At 33.4% G+C, this 22,017-nt stretch overlaps 2 protein-coding genes and 1 long non-coding RNA gene across 3 annotated transcripts in view; 2 read left to right on the plus strand and 1 right to left on the minus strand.

Moving 5' to 3' along the window:
- agt (O-6-alkylguanine-DNA alkyltransferase) lies at positions 1-718 on the plus strand. The gene has a single exon (XM_018457097.1). It carries the CDS (start codon positions 110-112, stop codon positions 686-688), a length of 579 nt encoding a protein of 192 aa, XP_018312599.1. The 5' UTR covers positions 1-109; the 3' UTR covers positions 689-718.
- A 2,614-nt stretch (positions 719-3,332) lies between these two features.
- LOC108728481 (uncharacterized) lies at positions 3,333-20,223 on the plus strand. Its single transcript, XR_001936891.1, has 3 exons — positions 3,333-3,342; positions 18,845-18,850; positions 20,130-20,223. It is a non-coding gene; the product is annotated as an uncharacterized lncRNA (long non-coding RNA).
- Positions 4,279-22,017, minus strand: part of LOC108728480 (uncharacterized) — a 64,243-nt gene continuing 46,504 nt past the window's right edge. Inside the window, exons 3-13 of the mRNA XM_018457040.1 lie at positions 13,227-13,381; positions 8,108-8,302; positions 7,684-7,790; positions 7,018-7,184; positions 6,683-6,838; positions 6,439-6,506; positions 6,026-6,109; positions 5,748-5,909; positions 5,378-5,575; positions 5,073-5,177; positions 4,279-4,706 (exon numbers count right to left, since the gene is read on the minus strand). Coding sequence (XP_018312542.1) covers positions 4,573-4,706; positions 5,073-5,177; positions 5,378-5,575; positions 5,748-5,909; positions 6,026-6,109; positions 6,439-6,506; positions 6,683-6,838; positions 7,018-7,184; positions 7,684-7,790; positions 8,108-8,302; positions 13,227-13,381 — 1,531 coding nt within the window. The 3' untranslated portion in view covers positions 4,279-4,572. The remainder of the gene's footprint in view (positions 4,707-5,072; positions 5,178-5,377; positions 5,576-5,747; positions 5,910-6,025; positions 6,110-6,438; positions 6,507-6,682; positions 6,839-7,017; positions 7,185-7,683; positions 7,791-8,107; positions 8,303-13,226; positions 13,382-22,017) is intronic.

A 22,017-nucleotide genomic window follows, 5' to 3' on the forward strand; every position in this document is an offset into this window, starting at 1 on the left:
TCTAACCTCTAATAACTTTATGCTGCGCAACTGTGCGCAACGGTTGAATCTGTTGAACGCGACCAATTTATATCTGCGTTATTGAATTTGCTTCGGTCATTTTGTAATTATGGTTGTATTTCAAAGTATAACGACGGATGAATACAGGAGTAATTACATGACGTTTCGATTGCTGCATGCGTTCCATCAGACACCATTTGGGAAATGTCTTATTGCCGTAACCGATACCAACGAAAGTGTGGCGTACTTAACTTTTGTTGACGGTGATGAGGCGGCTGCTCTCGAAGATTTAAAAGCGAAATGGCCTTTAACTCGAACATTGAAGGATACTGATAACAAAACAGATGTTGTTGTCGCGAAAATCTTTCATCCCAATGATTCACAGCTTGATTCCATTCGTATTCTCATGAGAGGCACGGAATTCCAAATTAAAATTTGGAGATCTTTGACTGGAATCCCTGGAGGAACGGTCACCACGTACGAGGAAGTCGCACAGATGGCGGGTTACAATTCTAAAACCGCAATAGCAGTAGGAAATGCATGTTCTAAAAATTATGTTGCCTATGTCGTGCCATGCCACCGTGTGATAGCAAAAAACACACACAATGGTGTTCGCGGTACCAAGTATGCTTGGAAAACTGAACGAAAAAGAGTTATCTTGGAATATGAAAAGCAGCTTTATATGTAAATATTGTAAATTAATGTATATCATACAACTACAGAGTATAATATTTAACATTTAATAATGAAATATTATAAATTTGATATTCGTCAGTACAAGTTTGATATAATTTTTATATTTTTCTCTCTTAAACTCTTTTATTTTTACATTTGTAATCCTTATACGATTATATCAAATTTATAATGTTCAACTTCTGTCTGAAGGTCTGTAGGTCTCGTAATTTATAATTATGTTACATTTATTTTCATTTATTTTTCCTACGTTTAAACATTTATAAAATGTGTGAACAGTAAATTATACGAAATAAATGGCGCATTTATAGGTGATAAATGTTTATTTTTCTCACGTACATTGGATCTTGTAAAATTACAAAATTCTTTTTGTTAGTATAATAAAATACAGTGATCATAATGATGTCTCACTTATGAATGAAATATCTTTAAATATTTCTTAAAAATGTCAGTTATTGTCACTTATATCTATATATTTACATCATGTTTTCTCATAGGCAGTCAGCTATATAACATTGTTAAATTGATTACATTCATCAGTAAATGAAGGTATTTCTGTATAAATAACAGAAATTAAATTCATTATTATACATCACTGTACATATGTATTTCATGGATATTGATATTTTTGTATTTCGTTATTAATGATGTCTTGAATTACATACTGTTCAAATACATTAATTTATGCTTATTTCTAAATTTCCTGCAATTTTCTTTAATCTTATATCCTGATTTTGTAACACATTCCTTGTATATCTTATTATTGCTTACTTGATTTTTTTATACAACTGTACATCTTCAATTAAAATTATGAAGTAAACTTGTTCACTATATATATACTATATATACTGACAAACACATTCTAAAAAATGTAAAATCAAATTTTAGCGATACTAGATAAAAAATAAAATGTTAAAGTTACTAATTATATTTTCTGTACAAATTGTAATTAAGCGTAGTAAATATATATTTCAGTTTACTTCACTATCAATATTTATACACTAATAAATAATCGACGAGTTTACACATTTTATATACATCTATTTTCATTTTTCGTATTAGCCTAAATGTGCAAGAATCATGATATTAAATTTAATCTGTATTTAAACTGTGTTTAACTGTGCTGTACAATTAAAAAGTTCTTTTTATAAAATTGTTCTTTTGTATAAATTGTTTTTTGCATTCTGTTGCGTTTTTATTAATCTTTTTTTAATATTAATATCTCTTCATACGTTTTCTTTTATTATTGCACATATAACTGTGCTAAAATATATTTCATTCTGTAAGAAGAAGCAACACTTTCACTCATGTTACCAACATTTCTCAGCACTTTTGACAGAGTTCTTAATTTTGTATTTTCTTTTTCTAAATCACTGATATGTGTTGTTTGCGAAAATATACTTTCCTTCGTATTGAATACAAATGTACATTTGTTAGAATCGTTTATCTCTAATGGAAGGGAAAGGAAATTAAACCGTACATATTAAAATAGTAGCTTTGTGTCAGTCTTATGCAATTGCATAATTTATCTATCTTTCTATAGGTCTGTTCTTTTTAGCTAAAGTTCTTGCACGGTTCAGCTTTCTTCTTTTTCTCTCTACGTTGGAACGAAAAAGAGAAAAAATGAACCGTGCAAGAAAGTCAACTAAAAAGAACAGGCCTTATGACAAGCTATTTGTTTTTCATTATGGCGTGCTTTCTGCTCTATGGATATTTAAGATACATTTTACTTGTATTATTATAAAAAGATATCACCGTTTTGATTACTCTAAATCAGGGCTGTCCAGGTTTACGTTTGAAATTGAAATGTGTTAATATTCATGCCTATTACCATTCCTATTCTTCACTTTATTATTTTGTCATAACGCATGATGCTCGTTCTCAGAGACGACACTAGTCTGAAATTGTTTTCGACCTGCGTTAGTCACTATGTTTAAAAGTATTCTATTACGAATATTATAATGTATTAATATTCATAATATATTTAATTATAAAAATACATGAATTTTATATATATATATAATATATATACAGGGTGTCATTAACCGATTGAATCACCCATCGTGAGCAGGTAGAGTGAACCGAACTGAGTCGAAAAGTCCTGTACCATTTCGCAATTTTCGCAATAGTTAACAAGATATTAATTACTAAAAACGGCCGAATATTGGTCTTCAATAATTTTTTTCTCAAATACTATCAATTTTTTGAACAACAAAAAACTATAAGAGACAAAAATTGTTCATTTTCTTCTCATAGAACTAAGAATTTTTTCAGAATTTTTTATCAACTTTTTAGTACTGCATTTTCTTATTTTTATTATCATGAGAAAATACGGTATTAAAAAATTCTGAAAAAATTCTGAAAAAATTCTCAGAACTTTATGAAAAGAAAATAAACAATTTTTGTCTCTTACAGTTTTTCTGTAAAGTTGATAGTATTTGAGAAAAAAATTATTGAAGACCAATATTCGGCCGTTTTTAGTAATTAATATCTTGTTAACTATTGCGAAAATTGCGAAATGGTACAGGACTTTTCGATTCAGTTCGGTTCACTCTACCTGCTCACCTTGGGTGATTTAATGGGTTAATGACACCCCGTATATATATATACATATACATATATACATGTGTGTATATAAAATGTATGTATGTATACATGTATATGTGTATATATGATTAATTCATGTATATACATAAATATATGAATAGTATCTCTTTATATATTAATAATAATATTAGCAATAGAATACTTTTGTAAATGATCAAAAACTTTTAACGATTTCAGACTAGTGTCGTTTCTGAGACCGAAGATTTGTTCGCGTCGCATACTCCAACACGTTCCAATATGCTCCTACCATAGCTTTTACTCACTCCAACCTGCTTGATAGAGTGAGTAGGAGCTATGGTAGGAGCATGTTGGAGCATGTTAGATCTTGCGACGCGAACAAATCTCGAGCGTCGCGCGCTACGACAAAATAACAATGAAATGGGGATTAGAAACGATAATAGACATGAATACCTATACATTTCAATTTCAAGCTAAAAGTACCCATTCTGGACAACTCTGCACTAAATGATATAAGGGACTTCTGAAGTCTTGTTTGACTTCAAACAAGTTTGATGTCACACACTAATTACGAAATTTTATCTTTGCATTATTCAAAATAAGCTGAATTGATTATCACAAAATTATTAAAAAATTACCGTCAGTCCCTTCTATGTATTTCTATGTCGCATTTCTATATTTCTGTGATGTTTGTTTCGTAAAAAATTATTTGCACATATAGATAGTGGCTCTTTGGGTTTTTATGAACAGTCACGGCGAAATATCTATATCTTACAAGGCAGTGTCCAGACATGATTATTACGATCTAAGTTGTGGCCTGTCTCGCTCTGTTGAAATCAATTAAATAAATAGTAATAATTCACAATAGGGATCAATCGCAACTTCATCATTAGCGAAAAATTTATAGTATATTATTGTAGACATCACAGCTTTATATATTTTACCATCACGTTTTGTATATAAATATTAGATAAAAATATCTGTAGCTATTATATTTTCTGTTTTTTATAAAAATCCCTGTGCGTTTGCCAACTTGCTCAATGGAGCAGATCAAAGTCTTTTTATTTCGTAAAAAAGCAAAATCTCGCGAAATGCAGCGTGGGCGGAGTGATGCGTGAGATAAAAAAATATGATATACAAGTGTTATATCTCTCCGATGTCTACAATATATGTCGTTTTACGTCGGTCTTTGCAATAAATAACTAGCTCTTATATCTCGATTGTCAGTTAGATAAGAATAGTCAAAATGTAAAAGTGTACACTAAGGTCATTCATTAACTAGCTCACTATTAAAAGTATGTAAAAGTGATGTCATTATTCGAGCGTATACGGGGACGCTACCTTCAAAATCGCGATGATCACAGCAACGAGAAGCATAAAAGTCGTGGACATTGTCGACGTGCAAAGAGTTGACGAAGAAACTGCATTTTTTGATACTTGAGTAGTTCCTGTAATCGAGAAAAGAAAGTAAATGAATTATAAGTACAAATAGGAAAAGTAATCTTAAGCAAAAATATCCTAATTTAACGACAAAAAACGAGCCTTTTTTAATAATTAAGAAATGAGCAAATAAGATGTTTAAATAAGTAAATTATTTAACGATTTAATGAAATAGTACATATACTATATAAATGCATAAAAACGTTCCGCTTACAGTCTTTATAAATAAGTCTTCATAATTAAATATTCAAGAGTTCTCGAATATTTAGCCGATAGTTATTTATCTAAAGGCAATTTTATATTCTTGATCAGCGAAAATTAAAATATTGGCTAATAGATAATAAAATTTACTTAACTTTATTTAGCTAACTCACCTGATATCCTCGGTCGTGGAGTTGTTGTAATCCTCATTATTGGATTATGAGGAATTGGTTTCATTGGAGTTGGCGCAGGACTTGGTGAATTCCCATAACATTGTCCTTAAATAACATTATCACAATATAGAAATGTGTTATTTATTATTATTACAACAATTAAACAAAAAAATTAACTTTCATTGATTTTTCTATGAATACACCAATTTATATAGGTTCTAGATAAAGATCAGTTACTAATTGATCATAAAACGAAAGATTTTATATGAATGCATGAATAGGTGCTTCTCACACAAAACGCTTACCCTTTTTGTAAAGACGCATCCCCTGTTGTTTGGGATCTATATTTCGCATACAATGACCACCGGCTTCCTTAATATATATTTCTTCATCGTTGACAATCAAACCAACGAAACACTCATTTGTAGAAGTGTCGTTTCTCATAGTATAGGTATACATCACGCCGTCTTCCTCCCATTGTCCCAAGCACAGGTATGATCGTTCTAAAAACAGTGAGTAAAAGCATTTTGTAGAAAAAAAGAAACATATTATGGAAACATATAGTATAAATCATTATACAAACATAATGATTAATATATCTATATATATAACGTAAATTCTAAAATTAAATTGCTTAAAATAATATTTATTCGATTGTAATAATTTTATACACACCTTCGTACAGTTCTCCGGACTCGCAGTCGTTCACTTTGAAGTACATTATTTCGCGAGTGTTACAATTGCTGCTTAACTCGGCACACATTCCTGACAGATCTGTTATCCTTCCTACATATTGGCCTGTAATTGGACAGGGTGACTCCACCACACGTTCGATGCCTTAAAAATGATTTATGTATAAAATAATAATGCGCGTTTTAAAAGTATAAAAAAGTTACTTATGAAAGTGCACAGATAATTTATAAAGGTACTGTAAACTGTATATTTTAACTTACGTGATTGAGTCATCCACAATCGTTTGTCCATATAGGGATCGTCGCACAAATCACTTTGATAACTCACTGGATTGTTGATCGTCCCTATACATGATATTATTTCTATTACTGCGTGACTATACTTGAGATTCATACGAAACAAAATTGAATATAAAGATGGACAGAGATTAATGAAAAATAGAAAAAGAGAAAAAAATTTTTATATATAATATTTATAATATTTCAGATTCATGTTTGAAATTATTATTATTTTGATTAATCTTTTGCTATTTACTTGTACAGATTTTATATTACTTCGATTTCATTGAACAAGTTGTAGTTTTTAGTGAAGCATTAATAATAATAATAATAGAGTCGTTATATAATAAAGGATTGCATTGAATAATTAATATAGAAAATAGTTTTCTTTTTACCTAACGCAAATTCCAGTACATTTTCGCTGCGTTGCCTCATCAATAAACAGACAAAAGCAGACTGCTCACTGAAATTAAAAATAAGTATTCGTTTTAACTGTCACTGTTAGTTAAAATAATGTTTTGAGACACAAGACTGTATGTAAGCTATAAATATAATCTTATTTCTAGTCTTATATTCAACATTTTTGAACAAAATATACTGGATATAAATAGCTGTAGTGCAACCAAATTGATCGCTCACCATTGATCTTTGGAATACACGATATGACGGCCAGTCTCCTCGTTTGACTCTACCGTGATAAAAGTGTAACTATTGTAGCCATTCAAATCGGTGAAAGTCATAGTACCATTAACTATTAGGGATTCCTCCCACACTCCCTGCGCCCATTTCGGGAATCTAATAATATTAGATACGTATCGATTATTATAAGCGTTTTTACAAATATTAGTTTTTTTTCATTACTCTTTCAACACACAAATCTTTCAACACAAGATTTCCGTCCAATATAACTGCGACAATAGAACATGTCTAACGATAAAATAAAATTAAATAATTATAAAATGTAGCGTACTTACGTAGCAACATGGGTTATCACATATTCTGGCATCTTTTTCTGGTTTAGGCTCTTGGTTAAAATCAAAGTCTCGTATCCATGAGTTGCATTGTCTAAATCCTGTGTGCAGCTCGAATCACTGCTAAGTGCCATGTAAGTTTTCCCTCTTTTGTTATCAACATAATACAGCTGAAATTTATATTTCGCCTATCATGAACTGTTATTGAATTTCATGCCGGTCACTGGTGACCGGCACTTGAATTTTCAAACATTGTCAAATTAAAAAATATATACGAACTCGTACAAAATAATACAATTCTATAAATATGATTAATATTCAAATAATAATCTAAGATAATAAACATACTTAAATGATAATTTATAATTCAATTGTATTATATAATATTTTGTCGAGATGTTGAGCTAATAATGAAGATTTTATTCCGACATGGCGTCGCCAAAAAAACAAGCAAAATAAATCCAGCATTCAACATGTTAATAAATAATAATCTTATATGCAAAGTGTATAATTTTGAAATTTATATTATATCGATTTGATCAAAATATATCCGTAATTAAATAGATGGAATTACTGGAAAAATATAGATATTGTATATTTATATCGTTTTGTATGCATTGATCAAGCAATAGTATTATCTTATGAAAAATAATTTAATATGTAACGCACCCCGCATCTATATTGAGGCCCGCCATCGTTGACGTCGCTGTCCCAAAGAGCAAAATATGTAGAATTATTCGGTCCAGGCCAACTGCCCAAACAATTGTACTGAATATCTGTTGAAACAAGATTAACGCTGTATTTCTGATAATTTCGAAAAAGTAGTTTCTTTATCGCAGTTTCTTTATCGTTGCTTCAAGTTACAAATCAATTAACAAGTAATAATATTAACATTTCATTTAAATTATTAATTTGATAACAATGTAAATGAAGAAAAGACACTTGTATATTTGTTTACTGATTCTAATTTATGAAATCTCGATGGCAGTTAATTTTGCTGCTCAAATATTTAAAAATGTATGAATCTCTTTAAATTGTTTTGCAAAGATTTATTATATTAATGTAATTACAGAGAAATTTAAAAAAGACTTACTGCGTTTCTCGAAGTTACATCGTTTGAATTTTAATTGTAAGATCGATCCATCCGGACAATTATTGAACTCGGAAGAGAACGTGTTACACTCTAACGAGACCGCGGAGTTATTGTTAACGCTATATTTGAAGTGATAAAGACCAGCGATGGGGCAGTATTCTCTCCGAGTTGCTGAACCATCGATTTCTTTCGTTCCTGTGGACAGAAAACCGAAAATCATTCATTAAAAACGATTTTATATATTTTATAGATCTATATATTCTTCATATAAGAAAATACATATTTATAAAAAAATCTTTTTTATAATACAGAAATATATTATTGCATTTAATTGTATATTAATTATATTTGTATATACGTATATACTGCATTTAATTGTACAAAACCTGAAATTAAAATATAATTTAAGAATTCGGAAAATTAATAAAATATAATCATTGTACTAGAGTCATTCGATTTGAGCTTTCCTTTTTTTTTAATAAAAAACATGTTTGTACATAATCATGTGAGATGAGATTTTCCATGAATCGAGATTAAAAGATGAAATCTGAAGGCACCTTTATCCGAAAATCCTTTCGAAATAACCCTCGCGTTTTTCATCGAAGCTAATCACTTTTGTCATCTTTCAATCGTGACTATAAAGAAGAAATAAAAAAAAGATCGGCGGAACCTTCAAAGATATTAGAGATTATTCCCACCAAAAAATGTAACAATTTTATAATTATAAAAATATACAAACATAATATATTTCGCGAATATTTCAACGATCTTCGTCTTTAGATGCCAGCACAGTTTCATTTTAAAAAAAATCTCAAGAGAAAAACTTCAAATGACTTTAAAGAAAGATCATTGGACTCCAAGCAGTTAAGATAATAAATCCTATAAATAAATATTATTTCTTAAACGTTTTCCTTTTTTCTCTCTTCAGTTCTTCTTGGCTATATTTTGCAACTATATCTAAAAAGAAAAGAGAGGAAAGGAAACAAGAAGAAAAACTAGCTTTTCGAAATATTCTTTCTCTCCACCTTCTTCTTTCTTTTTTTCTCTCGACCTTCATCTTTCTTTCTGTAGACTTCCGTAGATTGAAGTTTTGTCTCTTATTGTATTTATCATCGAGGGAGGGAAGAAGGATGCCTACAATAAAAGTCTCCATGTTGCTGCCTCACAATCAGTATAATAAGGACAATTTACGATTCATATAATTACAAAGTCGGTCACGTTTAAACAAATCGATTTAAACTTGAGACGACAAAATTTATTTCCTCTTCTCTCTTTCCCCCCTTATTTCGTGTGGTAAGTAATTCCGCCGTCATCTCATCATTGTGAACGCTGTGCGCCTTCTGTACTTCTTCCCGCTCAACTTTTCGCCGTACCCCTGTAATTGCGAGCCAACCGTATTGCCAGGACCGAAACGAGCAAACGCGATTCTCTTCCTCGTCTTCGACCTGTCTTCATGCTCGCTGTTACATCTCGCAAAACAGTTTGAAAGGATGAACGCAAGTCGAGGAAAAAAGTGATATTGAGAGTTAACTCTTAACTGCGAGTTTCTTCAGCTGTTATACGATCTACAACGCTGTTCTAAATTTAGAAGTTAAACTAGAAAGATGGTGAAGCCGTGGCTTTTTACGAGATATGGAATAGAATGACATAAATCATAATTACTTCTCAACAGAAGGAAGTAAAAGGATACTTGAAAATACCTGATGCGTAACTTATTGTTCGCTAAGTTACTGTAATAGCTTTTTATAGTTCTATAAACAGGAAATTTACAATTGTATTGCGTTAAAATAATTGTGCCTTACATGTATATATTGAAATATTATTTTATTTCTTATTTCTTGTCTCTGTTTAGCATTTCTTCTACAAAAACTAAAATATGATGCGTTTGCAATGCGATAAATAAAATTATTCATTTTGCACAAAACTGGTGAATGATATTTTAAAAATTTATAGTAAAAAATAAATTAATTAAAAATTTTTTAAAGAATTAAAACGCGTCGTATTTTTACAAAAGACGTAAATAACATAATGCAAAGTTATCTTCATCGAATTGAGAATGCGTAGAATTGAGAATGTTCTTAATTATCTTTGTCCATTCTGACGATATAATTAGGCGAAATGAAAAAACCTACAAGATTTTTTTTTTCCTTTATTAGCGACCGTATATTGCGTGTCGTAGTGTCCTTCGCTTATTCTATGACAAAACGATTAGGACAAGGACCTTTTGGGAACAGGCCACTCCCACGCTTCCGACAAATACCTGACGATACTAGCTTGATGTTGCTGCGTGTACCACCGGTTCAGGAAAAGAAAAAGGGAAACAGGAGTGAATACGACAAAAATTTGATGGGAGTATACTTTCTGAAATAATTATAATTAACTCTTCAGCATTTTTCTTCAGGAATGCTTTTCTATTTTCGAATAGTCTCAGGGGATTTAAAAATATGTTAAAAATATAAACAAAGAAACGTGAACTATTATATAGTTATTAATCCTCCACTAGTATGAATTTTAACCCGTTTATTGACTCCGTCAGCAATAAAAGTCTTCAAAAAACAGCAATTTTTTGTATTATTCTGGATTATATAAAACTCTGAAAAAATTCTAGTATACCTATTAAAGCTTTAACAACAAGTTTTTATCATCACAGAAGTCAGATTGTATTTTACAGATTTAAACTTATTTTTTATAGATTTAAATTTGTAATAGTAATTTCTCAAGTACGCGAATCTGCGTACCTACTTGAGAAATTACTATTACAAGGATAAAAATAGATTAAATTGGAAATTTCAAAGAAAGATTGTTTCAGAATCAGAAAGAAGGTAATTATTGCCGCACGTTTTTCGATTACAAGCGGATCCTTTTTTTCCAACTAACTTTAGCTTCCTTTTCAGGTTGAAAAAGATATCGGTATCAGTATGTTTTCGTGAACAAATTCACCAGATGTGAATTCTTCGCACATCGGTAATTTGCTCCTTGTTGATTCGGTCTTTTTACCGAAATCGTTCCTGAATCTTTCCAGGATGCTGAGAGATTTGTTTCATGCACGGACATTCGATTATGTTCTTCCACCGGACCACCGGCTCGCGTTTTCGGTTCTCGCGTGCAGCGACACGGATCAAAGCGTGAAACCAGAATTATGAACGGAATCAAGCTCGACTCGCCACCGATCGACCGTCTCGATTGCGTCGCGAAGACAGGTGTGCAATTTCTTGGGAGCCGCTACAGGTGAACGCGTTTGATAATGCGCCGGAAGTCAAGGAATCGACATTAATCGAGCAATCTTCATTAGGGAAATAATAACGATGAACGCGAACGCATGCGTGCTGCTGGCGTTAATGTGCGAAAATCTTGTGTTTTGAGAGCGCAAGCAGTGTTAAATATATATCTTTATAACTTCTCGGTTACTCTGTTAGTATATATCTTTCAAGCACAAAACTTTATTTTATATTAATTCTTGGTGAAAACAGATTACATTTTAAAATTTAAAGATGTCCACCCATGTGAAAAATATCATACAATATATATTTATATGTATAAATATTTAATTTATATTTAATAATTAATAATTAATATTATACAGAGGAAGCAAAAAGGATTTAAATAGCAGTCATTTTGACATCAAACTAACGATAAATAACATCAGCTTGCTACCTGGGAAATCAATCTCCTGTCCTTCCGTTTGGTTGTACTATAGATTTGTTCCCATCCTCTCTTATATTTTATATATACACACACACACACACAAATTTACGACTTTCTTTTTCGTTTGTCAAATGTGTTCCTGCATCACCAATAGAAGATGAACGAAATTTCCACTGTTGGTGCAATTTTTCTTGTTACGTCCTCGATGACCGCGCTACCGGAATTTACCGGACCTCTCCTTCGTATAAATAATTATGCAAACGGCCCAATCATCCTTAAGAGCGTTTTAATTGATAGGCGCATGAGAAACTCACGCGACGTGTGTGCGTTTTACACGCGACGTGCGTGCCGTGCGTTTTATATGGCGCGAGGCCCATTGTTCCCGCATCGTTACGCAAGCCTCATCATTTCTTCCCGCTTCGCGGACAATTAACGCTAATTATCGAGGATTACTAATTCGCCAAGGAGTACGCCGAACTTGATTCCCCGTACACGGAGGTCGCGTCGTAATTCGTCCATCTAATAAACCGGAAGCCCACGAATTCTTCGAGTACGCTTCGTGCGTAAATAATACGCAAGAATGCGTAATTAATTTGTGTAGATCAAATGTACCTTTCCATAACGTTGCCTTATCGCATGCTTCATAACTTTTTTTTAATAGAAGAAAGAGCACGCAAGAAATTAAGATATATAACTAATTCACATTTATACAGATTTTAAGAATATGTTTTTAACAGAGATTGTAAAAAGATGCTCGGTGCAGAAAATAATACAAAAAAACTTATATAAATATCTCTTCTGTTGTTATAATATTTCTTTCTGTATTTACTTTATTATTTTAATTTTATTTTATAGTTATATATTCTTTAATCCTCAAACGTTATACTACGGTAATAACACTTAAGTGTGACATATCCAACCCAATTCGATTGTTTATAACTTTAAAAAATGAACATATTGTAAACAATTTTTTTCAATCAAAACGCCATTTAAGGAAAATACCAATCAAATATATGTATTTTTATTAATAAAAAATAACTTTTGATAAAGAATGGAAAAAGCATTGAAAAGCATTGAAAAAAGTCGATGCCACACCGTTAATTAACTTCTTAACTATTTGCTAACTTTCTGTTTGATAGAAATAATAGAAAATAGATAGAAATAGATTTAGACGAAACACCGTCACGTTTGTTCCACGCTCGCTTTATTTTTTTAGCAAGTAAGCGAGTCATATTATACGATCAAAGTTCGCTCGACAAGTACAAAAAGTCACATTAATTCGCATTAATAATAATATGACTTGCTTGAGCGTGAAAAAAAGCAAGATTATCCAGCTAGATCGCTCTGTATTTTATGCATAAGATCGTATTCATTATCATAAGTATGACTCGTAAGTATTTAACTTGGCATATGTCATAGGTCGTAGTCTCTACCTCGGAATTAAATTATAGAGAAAAATTCAGCTTCTACTTACGGTACAGGATTGAAATAGAGTTTAGTGCGCTGCAGGAGGCTAAGGCGGCCGATTCGTGCGTGTAACACCTGTTGAAAGTTTCCGCGAACATCTCAATGACATTCCGCGATCTCCGTTGCAGCCGGAAACACCGTATGCAATCTTTGTCGTTAAACCTGCAGCAAATGAATACCATGAATTGCGTTGGTAGGATCACAATTCCGTGATTTATACGTAACGTATTATTATAAGGCACGATTCTCACGTTCCATCTTTTGGTGCGTAAACAGAAAAGAATTAATGCCTTTTATTTGATATCATCTACTCTTCGTAATATTTAAGACATAGCCGTTAAACGGGCCTAGATGTATATACATTTAGATTAAGATCTAGATTAAAATTTCACTTAAGAAAATTAACTTAAGAACATTTAAAATTGGCTTGAAAGACGAAATTCTATTATTTGTAAATTTGAGGCATAATTCCCCAAAACTTTATTTACCTTTTTCCATCGACTTGTAAATTAAATACTCAATTATATACAATATATTGGTGATTAACTATACAATTACAAAAGATGCACTGATAATATATACATAATTATAATAGTTTTAAATATGGACTGGTTTTTAAGAATATAACAAAATTCTCACTGGACATTATATTTTAACTGATTTTCTGATTATGTATGTAAGATGTTTTGTTTTTGTACATTGAAAATGACCCGATCGGTGTCGAAACGTTTGATTATTGTATATATATACGTTTATTAAAGATCTTATATTGTAGTTGGCTCGTTTGCCCTTGTTTTATTTATTGATTTATTCTATTTGAGCCATATTAACATTTAATTATTTCATAATTATAATATCTTATATAAGTGTAACATTCTTGGCACGTGTCGCTTTGCAGATAGAAACTCAGCATTACTTGCGGAATTTACGCCGCGTTAATCCTGAGACTAAGGACTATACAGATAAATAAAAAAATCAATAAGGGCTGAACTGCGGCCGGAGAAAAACTAACTAAACTACAAGACATAAAGTATAACTACATCCCGGATGCGCTGATAATGCTGATTTTGAAACAACAAGACGATGATGCTAGCGCCGTAATATCAGCGAGTGAGAAATAATGAAGGAGCTTCACTTCTCTCGGCTCCCTTATTTCGATCAGCACGTTGGAATCAGCAGATTGTGCTTTGAGAGTCTTAAAAGAAAATTCCGAATACCCCGCCTTAATAATCTTTAATTGAGATTGGACTTACGAGTATAATCTCGGACTGCGACTTTAAAGCCCTTGATTATATAATACATTAATTTATATTTATGAAAACTAGAGATTACTTTTTTTTTTACAAAAAAATGCGAATGCGAAGAAATGGCATCTTTACGAGTCGCGCGCAAAAGATACCGGTCCTCGAGTCCTATCGTTAAATCTTATCGTAAAATATCTGTGTTCTTGTATCAGCGTTTTAATATTCGCGCTTCTTCTCTTTGAGATTTATGAATTTCTCACGAAATAAAGATATGCTGATATAAGACGACAATAATGGCGACATAATGACGGCGCGATAGGGTCTCGATTAGAGCACTATTAGTACTCTCGTGACGAGCCACTCGTGAATTAACACGCGGTTTACTCTGGCGCAGGAAGTGAAGAATGACATATAAGAAAAAAAGGAAAGAACAAGGACATTATTCTTGTTCTGCGCGATGCCAACGACTCGAAGAAGCGACACGCGACATCTCAAGATCAAATTAGGAACACAAGACATTTGATCGGACGAGATGTTCAAAACTAAATAGATATGAAAAATAGCGGTCTGTCCTTTGTCGGTCGATTAAAAATTTTTTGAACTATCTACAGCTGAAACTTGTCACATCGTTGAAAGATCATGCATATTGCCCAAGTTTTTCTTGACTGAAAATATTGACTTTCAAAAAGATGGTGTTTAAAGACAAATAAAGAAAAGCAAATAAAGTAAAGAGAAAAGTGAGATAAAAGTTCAAATCGTTTGAGAAAATACGTTTAGTAGAAACGAGCAACTTTTGCGCAAGATTATATGGGAACCAGTACGCAGGGAGAGGAAGAGACACGTTTTATCGTCGCGCTATCGCGACCGCTATCTACTTGCTTTTCACACACGATTATGAAAATGACAGTGATTGCGGAGGAGTCATTTGTTCAACAGTATCTGATGTGTACCGTGTATTCGCGCAACAAAATCGCCATCACGGTGAAGATGTTATTTAAATAATTGTGAGTTATTAGAGTAACTACATAGGCGAAAGCGGAAATTTGCATTATAAAGGGTTACGCGCTAGGAATGTTGTTCAAAGTTCAACATTGTATATAGAAACTAATGTGTAACGAACCCATTTTAATTATATAATTAAGTACCTAATATCCACATTTTTTAATTATTCTGACACATAAATTTTACATCCGTCAATGAATTTCTCTCTACTTTTATACCTACACATATTTCTTTTTATAAGTATACATTTACAAATGCAGACTAATAAAACGATTCCAATTTAAATATAAATAAAGATCTGATACCCATATTTCAAATTGAAAACATACGCTGGAAAAAGAGTGTTGCATTAATTAGAATTTTAGTTGAAAATGAACAAATAAGAATTTCCTGATTTAATCTATTATAATTCTATAATTAAAATAACCAAAATTCAGATTAGTATGATCAGAATCTTCTGGTTCGTTCGTTTAAAAAATTTGTTTCTGTATAATTCTGCATTCATCAATCTTCTTCCATTTCTTGTACGTATTCTTTTTCTTGTATCCTCATCCAAGCGTGAAAGATCTGACGCGTTAATATAATAACATTATAAGTATCTCGATCAACTTTCTGATCTAATGAGCGCAGAGTAACGCAATGACACCGGGATGCGAATCAACGCGGTCGACATGCCTCTCGACCGTCCGTATGCAAGTGCACGCGAGTGAGTTTACAACGTCGTCGCATACTTGCGCGTATAATTGTACCTTCGAGGCAATAGCTGTCGCGCCGATATTATGCAACCTGTGGGAACGGGCGTGTGAGCTCGTTTATCGTCGGCCGCGTAGTCACCCGGACCCTGCCATATATAGGATCTCGTTCTCGCGCAAAGCACCAGGAGAACACTAGAGCAGCGAGCTCTCGGGAGCCCTCTAGATATTATTCGCCAACCGGAATGTCACACGATAGGTTTTGCCCATACGCGAAGCAGTCTACTCGAGCACTCTTACATTCGGAATTCGAAGTATTCGTCGTGATACACTCGTTCTAATGGTATCTCGTTCTAAGTTTCTTTTAAGCAGATGCTGCAAATTGCTTAAGAATCGTTAACCCTTTGCGGTTCCGTGTCGAATTGGAGTCGACGTAATACATATATCGCGATAGCCTATTGTTTAATTCTTCAAGCATTCGAATCTACGCAATTATGTCATTGCACTGCTATATGATTAGGTGCAATTGGCAAATCATATTTTTTTAGGATCTCCATAATTTCAATTAATAAAAGTTCTTCGAATCGTAGACTAGTTGATTAGATGTGAAAGACGAAATCTTTACTCATTTGCGAAAAATAATATGGAGATACTTTTCGTTTTAAAAAGTGTATATTTTAAAATTTAGTATAAATTTACGCTGAAATTTACTTTCTTTTCCATCAACTGCTGTTTCATGCAATTATGTAATATCTTTGATCTATGCTTCCTCCTTCGATGTAGTTTCTTCCTATAATAGTGTCCGTTTTATCTCACGTTTCGATCGGATGGTTTCTTATCAGGATAATAAGGTATATACTTAGATTTCGCTATGAATAGCCTGCGGAACATTATTAATTAACGCGTTAACTTTTGTATTCCGTACAACACGATCGAAGCGACAGGATTTGCATAAAACGAACTGCAATTCAGACTGCACGCAAATCCGAGCGTCAGGTGCCGCGCCGTTCGCAAAACAAGTTTAAGACACGTGATAACTCAAGTTGGTAAGTCGACGTCCCCGTCGATTATTACTTGTTTCGGAAGCATCTGTACTTTATAATCGTTTGTAACACGCTACTTTATTTTGCGCCGTCTATCGAATTACGCACGATCGGAATTGCGTTCACTCTCCATGGGATGGACTCATCATCATCATCCGACCGCGATATCCCACTGACCCGAAATGTAAATCACGTATTGCATTCGAATCGAATTTGCATAACGGTGCACGCATCGCACAAGGCTGATGGTCTCACAAAAGCGACGATGAATCGTCACACGGACGCATTATAAAAAACAAAAAAAAACGTAATTTCGCACGAAGAAACTACCATTTAGCGTCCTACTGTAATCATGGTACTGTAATAACTGCATCAGAGGTGACATTAAAAAGGCATTTCTCGCGGACAGTCGCTTCTCGCGAGTGGCTTTCCGAGTGAGTCGGTTTGTAGCAGTTTCATTAATGACCGATTCAATTGTCAACGGCGACGGAATCCGGGGAACGCTGCGCCACGCAATTAGAGTGACAAATGAGCCGCCGTGTGGTGCCAGTGCGAGGAACATGCGACTCGTCGTTCTCTCAGTGCGGACATCCCAGAGGAGTGTTCGTTCGTCGCATTGTCGACGACGCTCAACACGCGAAGGTTGAGATACATGGAAACTGGAGGAGAGGCCACACCACCTTCGGCTAGTCACTCCTCCGTCTTCACGGAGATTAATGGTAGAAGATGGTATGCGACGAGAGAGGAAAAGAGAAAGAAAAACAGGCCCTCTGTTCTATCCGATCGCCAGGTAGGGCCTGTTCAACTCACGAGTTTGCATCTCTGGCGACGATATATTCTCTTTTGATGCCCCGATGCCGTTTCTCGACTTAGGCATAGCGACTGTTATGCCATGAAACACATAAGCGCATATTATACCGGATGATTCACGAGTGAACGTCGCCGTTTCAACTGATAAAACATCATCTATTGTACATTAAAAAAAGTTTGGTAATAGCAACTAAAATTATTGAGTAAAATAATTTCAATTAAATGTTCAGTTAATATACCTACCCAAAAATAATTTTACTTTTCTAAATATTTATTATTTATATATTACAGTAGGTATTATCAAACGATTAGTTATGTTTGGCTATTATTACGTTTGGCAATACTTATTAAATACTTAGAAAAATATTAAATTACGTTTTTTAAAAATATTAAAATTATTTTTGGTTATATTAACCAAACACTTGGTTGAAATTATTTCATTCAACATTTGGTAGCTATTATCAGACTCTTTTTTCAATGTGTAATAGAATATTTTGTAATGATTTCAAAGAAAAATCGCCTTGTTATCATAGAAACAACGAATTTTCACAATCTGGTAATAAATACAGATAAAAAAACAGTAGAATCTAAATTTTATCTTCTTGTTAATACATATTTTTGAGGCTTTGACGGGTATTTTCTTCAGAAAGGAAAATACACGTATCAAAAGGTAGGTTATCATCGTGATCCATCACTAATGCTAACGTTTCGTGAACCTTGCCGTTCACTTATCAGGGTGACAAACGTACTGATACTGATTTTTCTTGTCTTTTACAAATAATAATGTTATCTCATTTTAGAAAACAGCTCACATTTACAGAATTTGTAATCAAGATGTAGGTAATTTTTGTAGGTGCTTTAAATAACTCTCTCTCTCTCTCTCTCTCTCAAGTATTAATACGTTTATAACGAACGATGTAAGCTGATATGCCATTATCCCAACAAACACGCAAACCGATTAAGTAAACCAATCCGCCGTAATATTTCATCGTGCACTCGCTGACGATTCTCGCGAAGAAATTGTCACGACGGATGTGAAATAAAACGATCTCGCCTTGTGAAATCATTACGAGCTACCGCGTGCTTATAAAGATACAATTTACGTGAATTTTGCATACGGCTTTTACGTGCATTCCTTTTCGCTCCGGCAGATTATTGCGCACCGCGATTATTCCTAATAGCCGCGGGTTGGTCGGCTATCCCCTTGTAGGACGGGCATAAACGTCGACGTCGTTTAAATATACGCGTAACGACGTCGCTCCGACACAAAAATCGCAGAGAGAGACGCGCAATCGATTAAACACGATCAAGGGAGAAAAATATAGAGCAATTAAACAGCGATCGAATCTCGAGCAATTAACAAGAATAATCAGACTGTTGATTATTATAGTTATTTACGTGTCATTCTAAGTAAGTTTATGGCATTTTCTATTTGTAATAAATTTTTCAGAGATTATGTGAAGCCTCATTGGTAAATTACAACTAATTAGTGACAAGTAAAAGATCGAATTTATGGTAATTATCGCAACGCGTGATATCGTGTCAAAATGTATAATTATTGAGACAGATGATTTATTACGCTCGTATTTATTTATAAATCTGTATGTTTTTATGTGAGTGAAGTTAACGACGCTTGAAACGGGATCAAAAATAATAATTTTCCGGATCGTAAATGCAACGGCGAGAGAAGTAACGAGACAATTGGAGATACGATTTCTCGGAATATTCATGACGCGATAGCTTGTTAACGATTCAACGTGAATCGCGAAGTATATGATCGTGTCTAGAGAAGAAGAAGAAGAAGAGGGTGGGCTCTCACGTGTATGCCAATTTATGCATACTTGGCCGGACAACACCCACATTGCTTCGTGAGCATCCAGATGCATCGGAGAACTATCGATTGGCGCGACGAGGGCTTCGGATTTCTCTATGAGACACAGCATTGAATCTTATAAAATCGAATTTTTAAAATAATAAAACAAATTCTCACCCATTTCACATCTATTTCTTCCGTTTTGTTTCTTCGAAATATAGGATAATAATTGGAAAATTGAAGAAATGAAGTAGCTGTTATTTTGTGATGGGTTGATAGAATAAAATGGATAAATTTATTATACAGGATGTATCTTAAAAAGCGCTCACGAACCATATAGCGCTATTCCTGATCAAAAACTGAGTCTAAAACTTATGAACCATTTTGCAATTTTCGCAATAGTTAAGGAAATATTAGTTTCTAAAGAAACCACCTAAATTCTCCGTAGTTTTGTTTTAGATTAAATTCAATCTTTAACTTTATGATGATGCAATGGGAATAATCTTGAGAATAAGATCTCGGAAAGGGTATAATGTCGAAACTACACTGATTTGGACCGAAAAGGATGTTTCGCTATTTCCTTTTCGTTTTACAGCTCTTTCTGGAATTAGCCCGGGCTCGCGCGATACGCGCGTCTGTGTCTGGCGTTGTCTGGAGAGCCAGCTATTTTCGTTCCAGACGAATCGTAGACGTCGCGGCATCCCCGGAGAGACATCAGAAGGCTAATTTAACCTTAACCCCTTCACACCCTTTCCATTTCCCGTGACGACAATACCCCTCGGTCGTCTTTGTCGGTGAATTTTTGCCTCTTTCGCAGGAAAAGCCCGTCCCATCCTACGCGCTCACGATCCAACATTCTCCCGTCTAGACTTGCAGCGACTTATATAGAAAACGGTCACAAAATCGCGCATGTTTCTCACGGCTCTACATATTCCGTCGAATTTCTAACATTAGCAAAAATGAAATATCTATTATTATTGCGTGTTAATTGTTATTTTATAATTTATATATATATATAAATAAAAATAATAAATAAAGGGCGAAGTAAGAGTCAATACATAAAAATTATAGTCCAAAAATTGGTAAAACATGAAAGATTGAGTCAGTCTGAATATAAAATATAAGATAACATTTAATTAAATAAATTGAGAAACACATAACATTTAATTAAATAAATTGAGAAACACATTACAAGTTTCGGCTACGCGATTGAGCCCTCTTCAGATACAATTTTACAAGAATTTGATATACAAAAAGTTCACGCAAAAAACGCATATTAAATACTAATCGGATGTATCAATCTACGCCGTTCACATGCCATTCGTGGTCAGTGTCTCTTCGAAATCTGATTACAATATAAAGTTTTATTACAAAAACTAAACGTATAAATTCTGACAAATAATATCTTACCAAAAGCCATGTGTAGAATTAATTTAAAATTTTCCAGAGAAATCGGTTATGTATGATATAAGCCATTCGTAGATATATCTTAATAATCTCAACTGCAAAATCTTATTAAAACAGAATCTACCATATACCTATATATATATTTAAAGAAAAAGATATTCAATCTTATATACACATATGCATATTATTATTACTTTAATGTGGATCTGGAGATACGATGGGTACATAATTCAAAAATCTCACATATAATCTTAGCATTAAACTCTCCTTGGCATGCAATGCCAGACACTGTAGGTGTTAACAAGAATGCGAGAAGATTCTATACAAGAGATTTTACATAATTAGACACGCGCGTAGCAACGAGTACTATGTTCTTTCAACACTGTTTCACACTGTGCCCCGTTAACTTCATTTACATGTGCGACAAGCGCTGCAGATATGACGGCATTCTAGTTGCAGTGCATCGTTCTGTGAATACACCGTTACTCCTAATTGTGAGTCGACTATCTCGACTTACCTCGGTGCCATCGCCCTCCAAACGCAATGCACGTTCCGGCCAGCTCCATTCTTTCTCGTTGCCAGTAACTCAAAACTTCGATATTTACGGCGCCGCGTTTCGCACTTTTATGCGTCTGTAAACTTTCGCAACAACCGTTTGCGGCTTTAAGACTTTAACGCTTCAGTATGGAGATTTTAACGCGCGAGACTGATAAAAATGAAAAAATATACCGCATCATGCCACTCGTGATAATTCAGTTATAGGGCGATAAGGCGTAAGATCGAAATT

Source organism: Mycetomoellerius zeteki, unplaced genomic scaffold (genome assembly GCF_001594055.1).
Source record: "Mycetomoellerius zeteki isolate Tzet28-1 unplaced genomic scaffold, Tzet1.0 scaffold62, whole genome shotgun sequence".
Taxonomy (NCBI): domain Eukaryota; kingdom Metazoa; phylum Arthropoda; class Insecta; order Hymenoptera; family Formicidae; genus Mycetomoellerius; species Mycetomoellerius zeteki.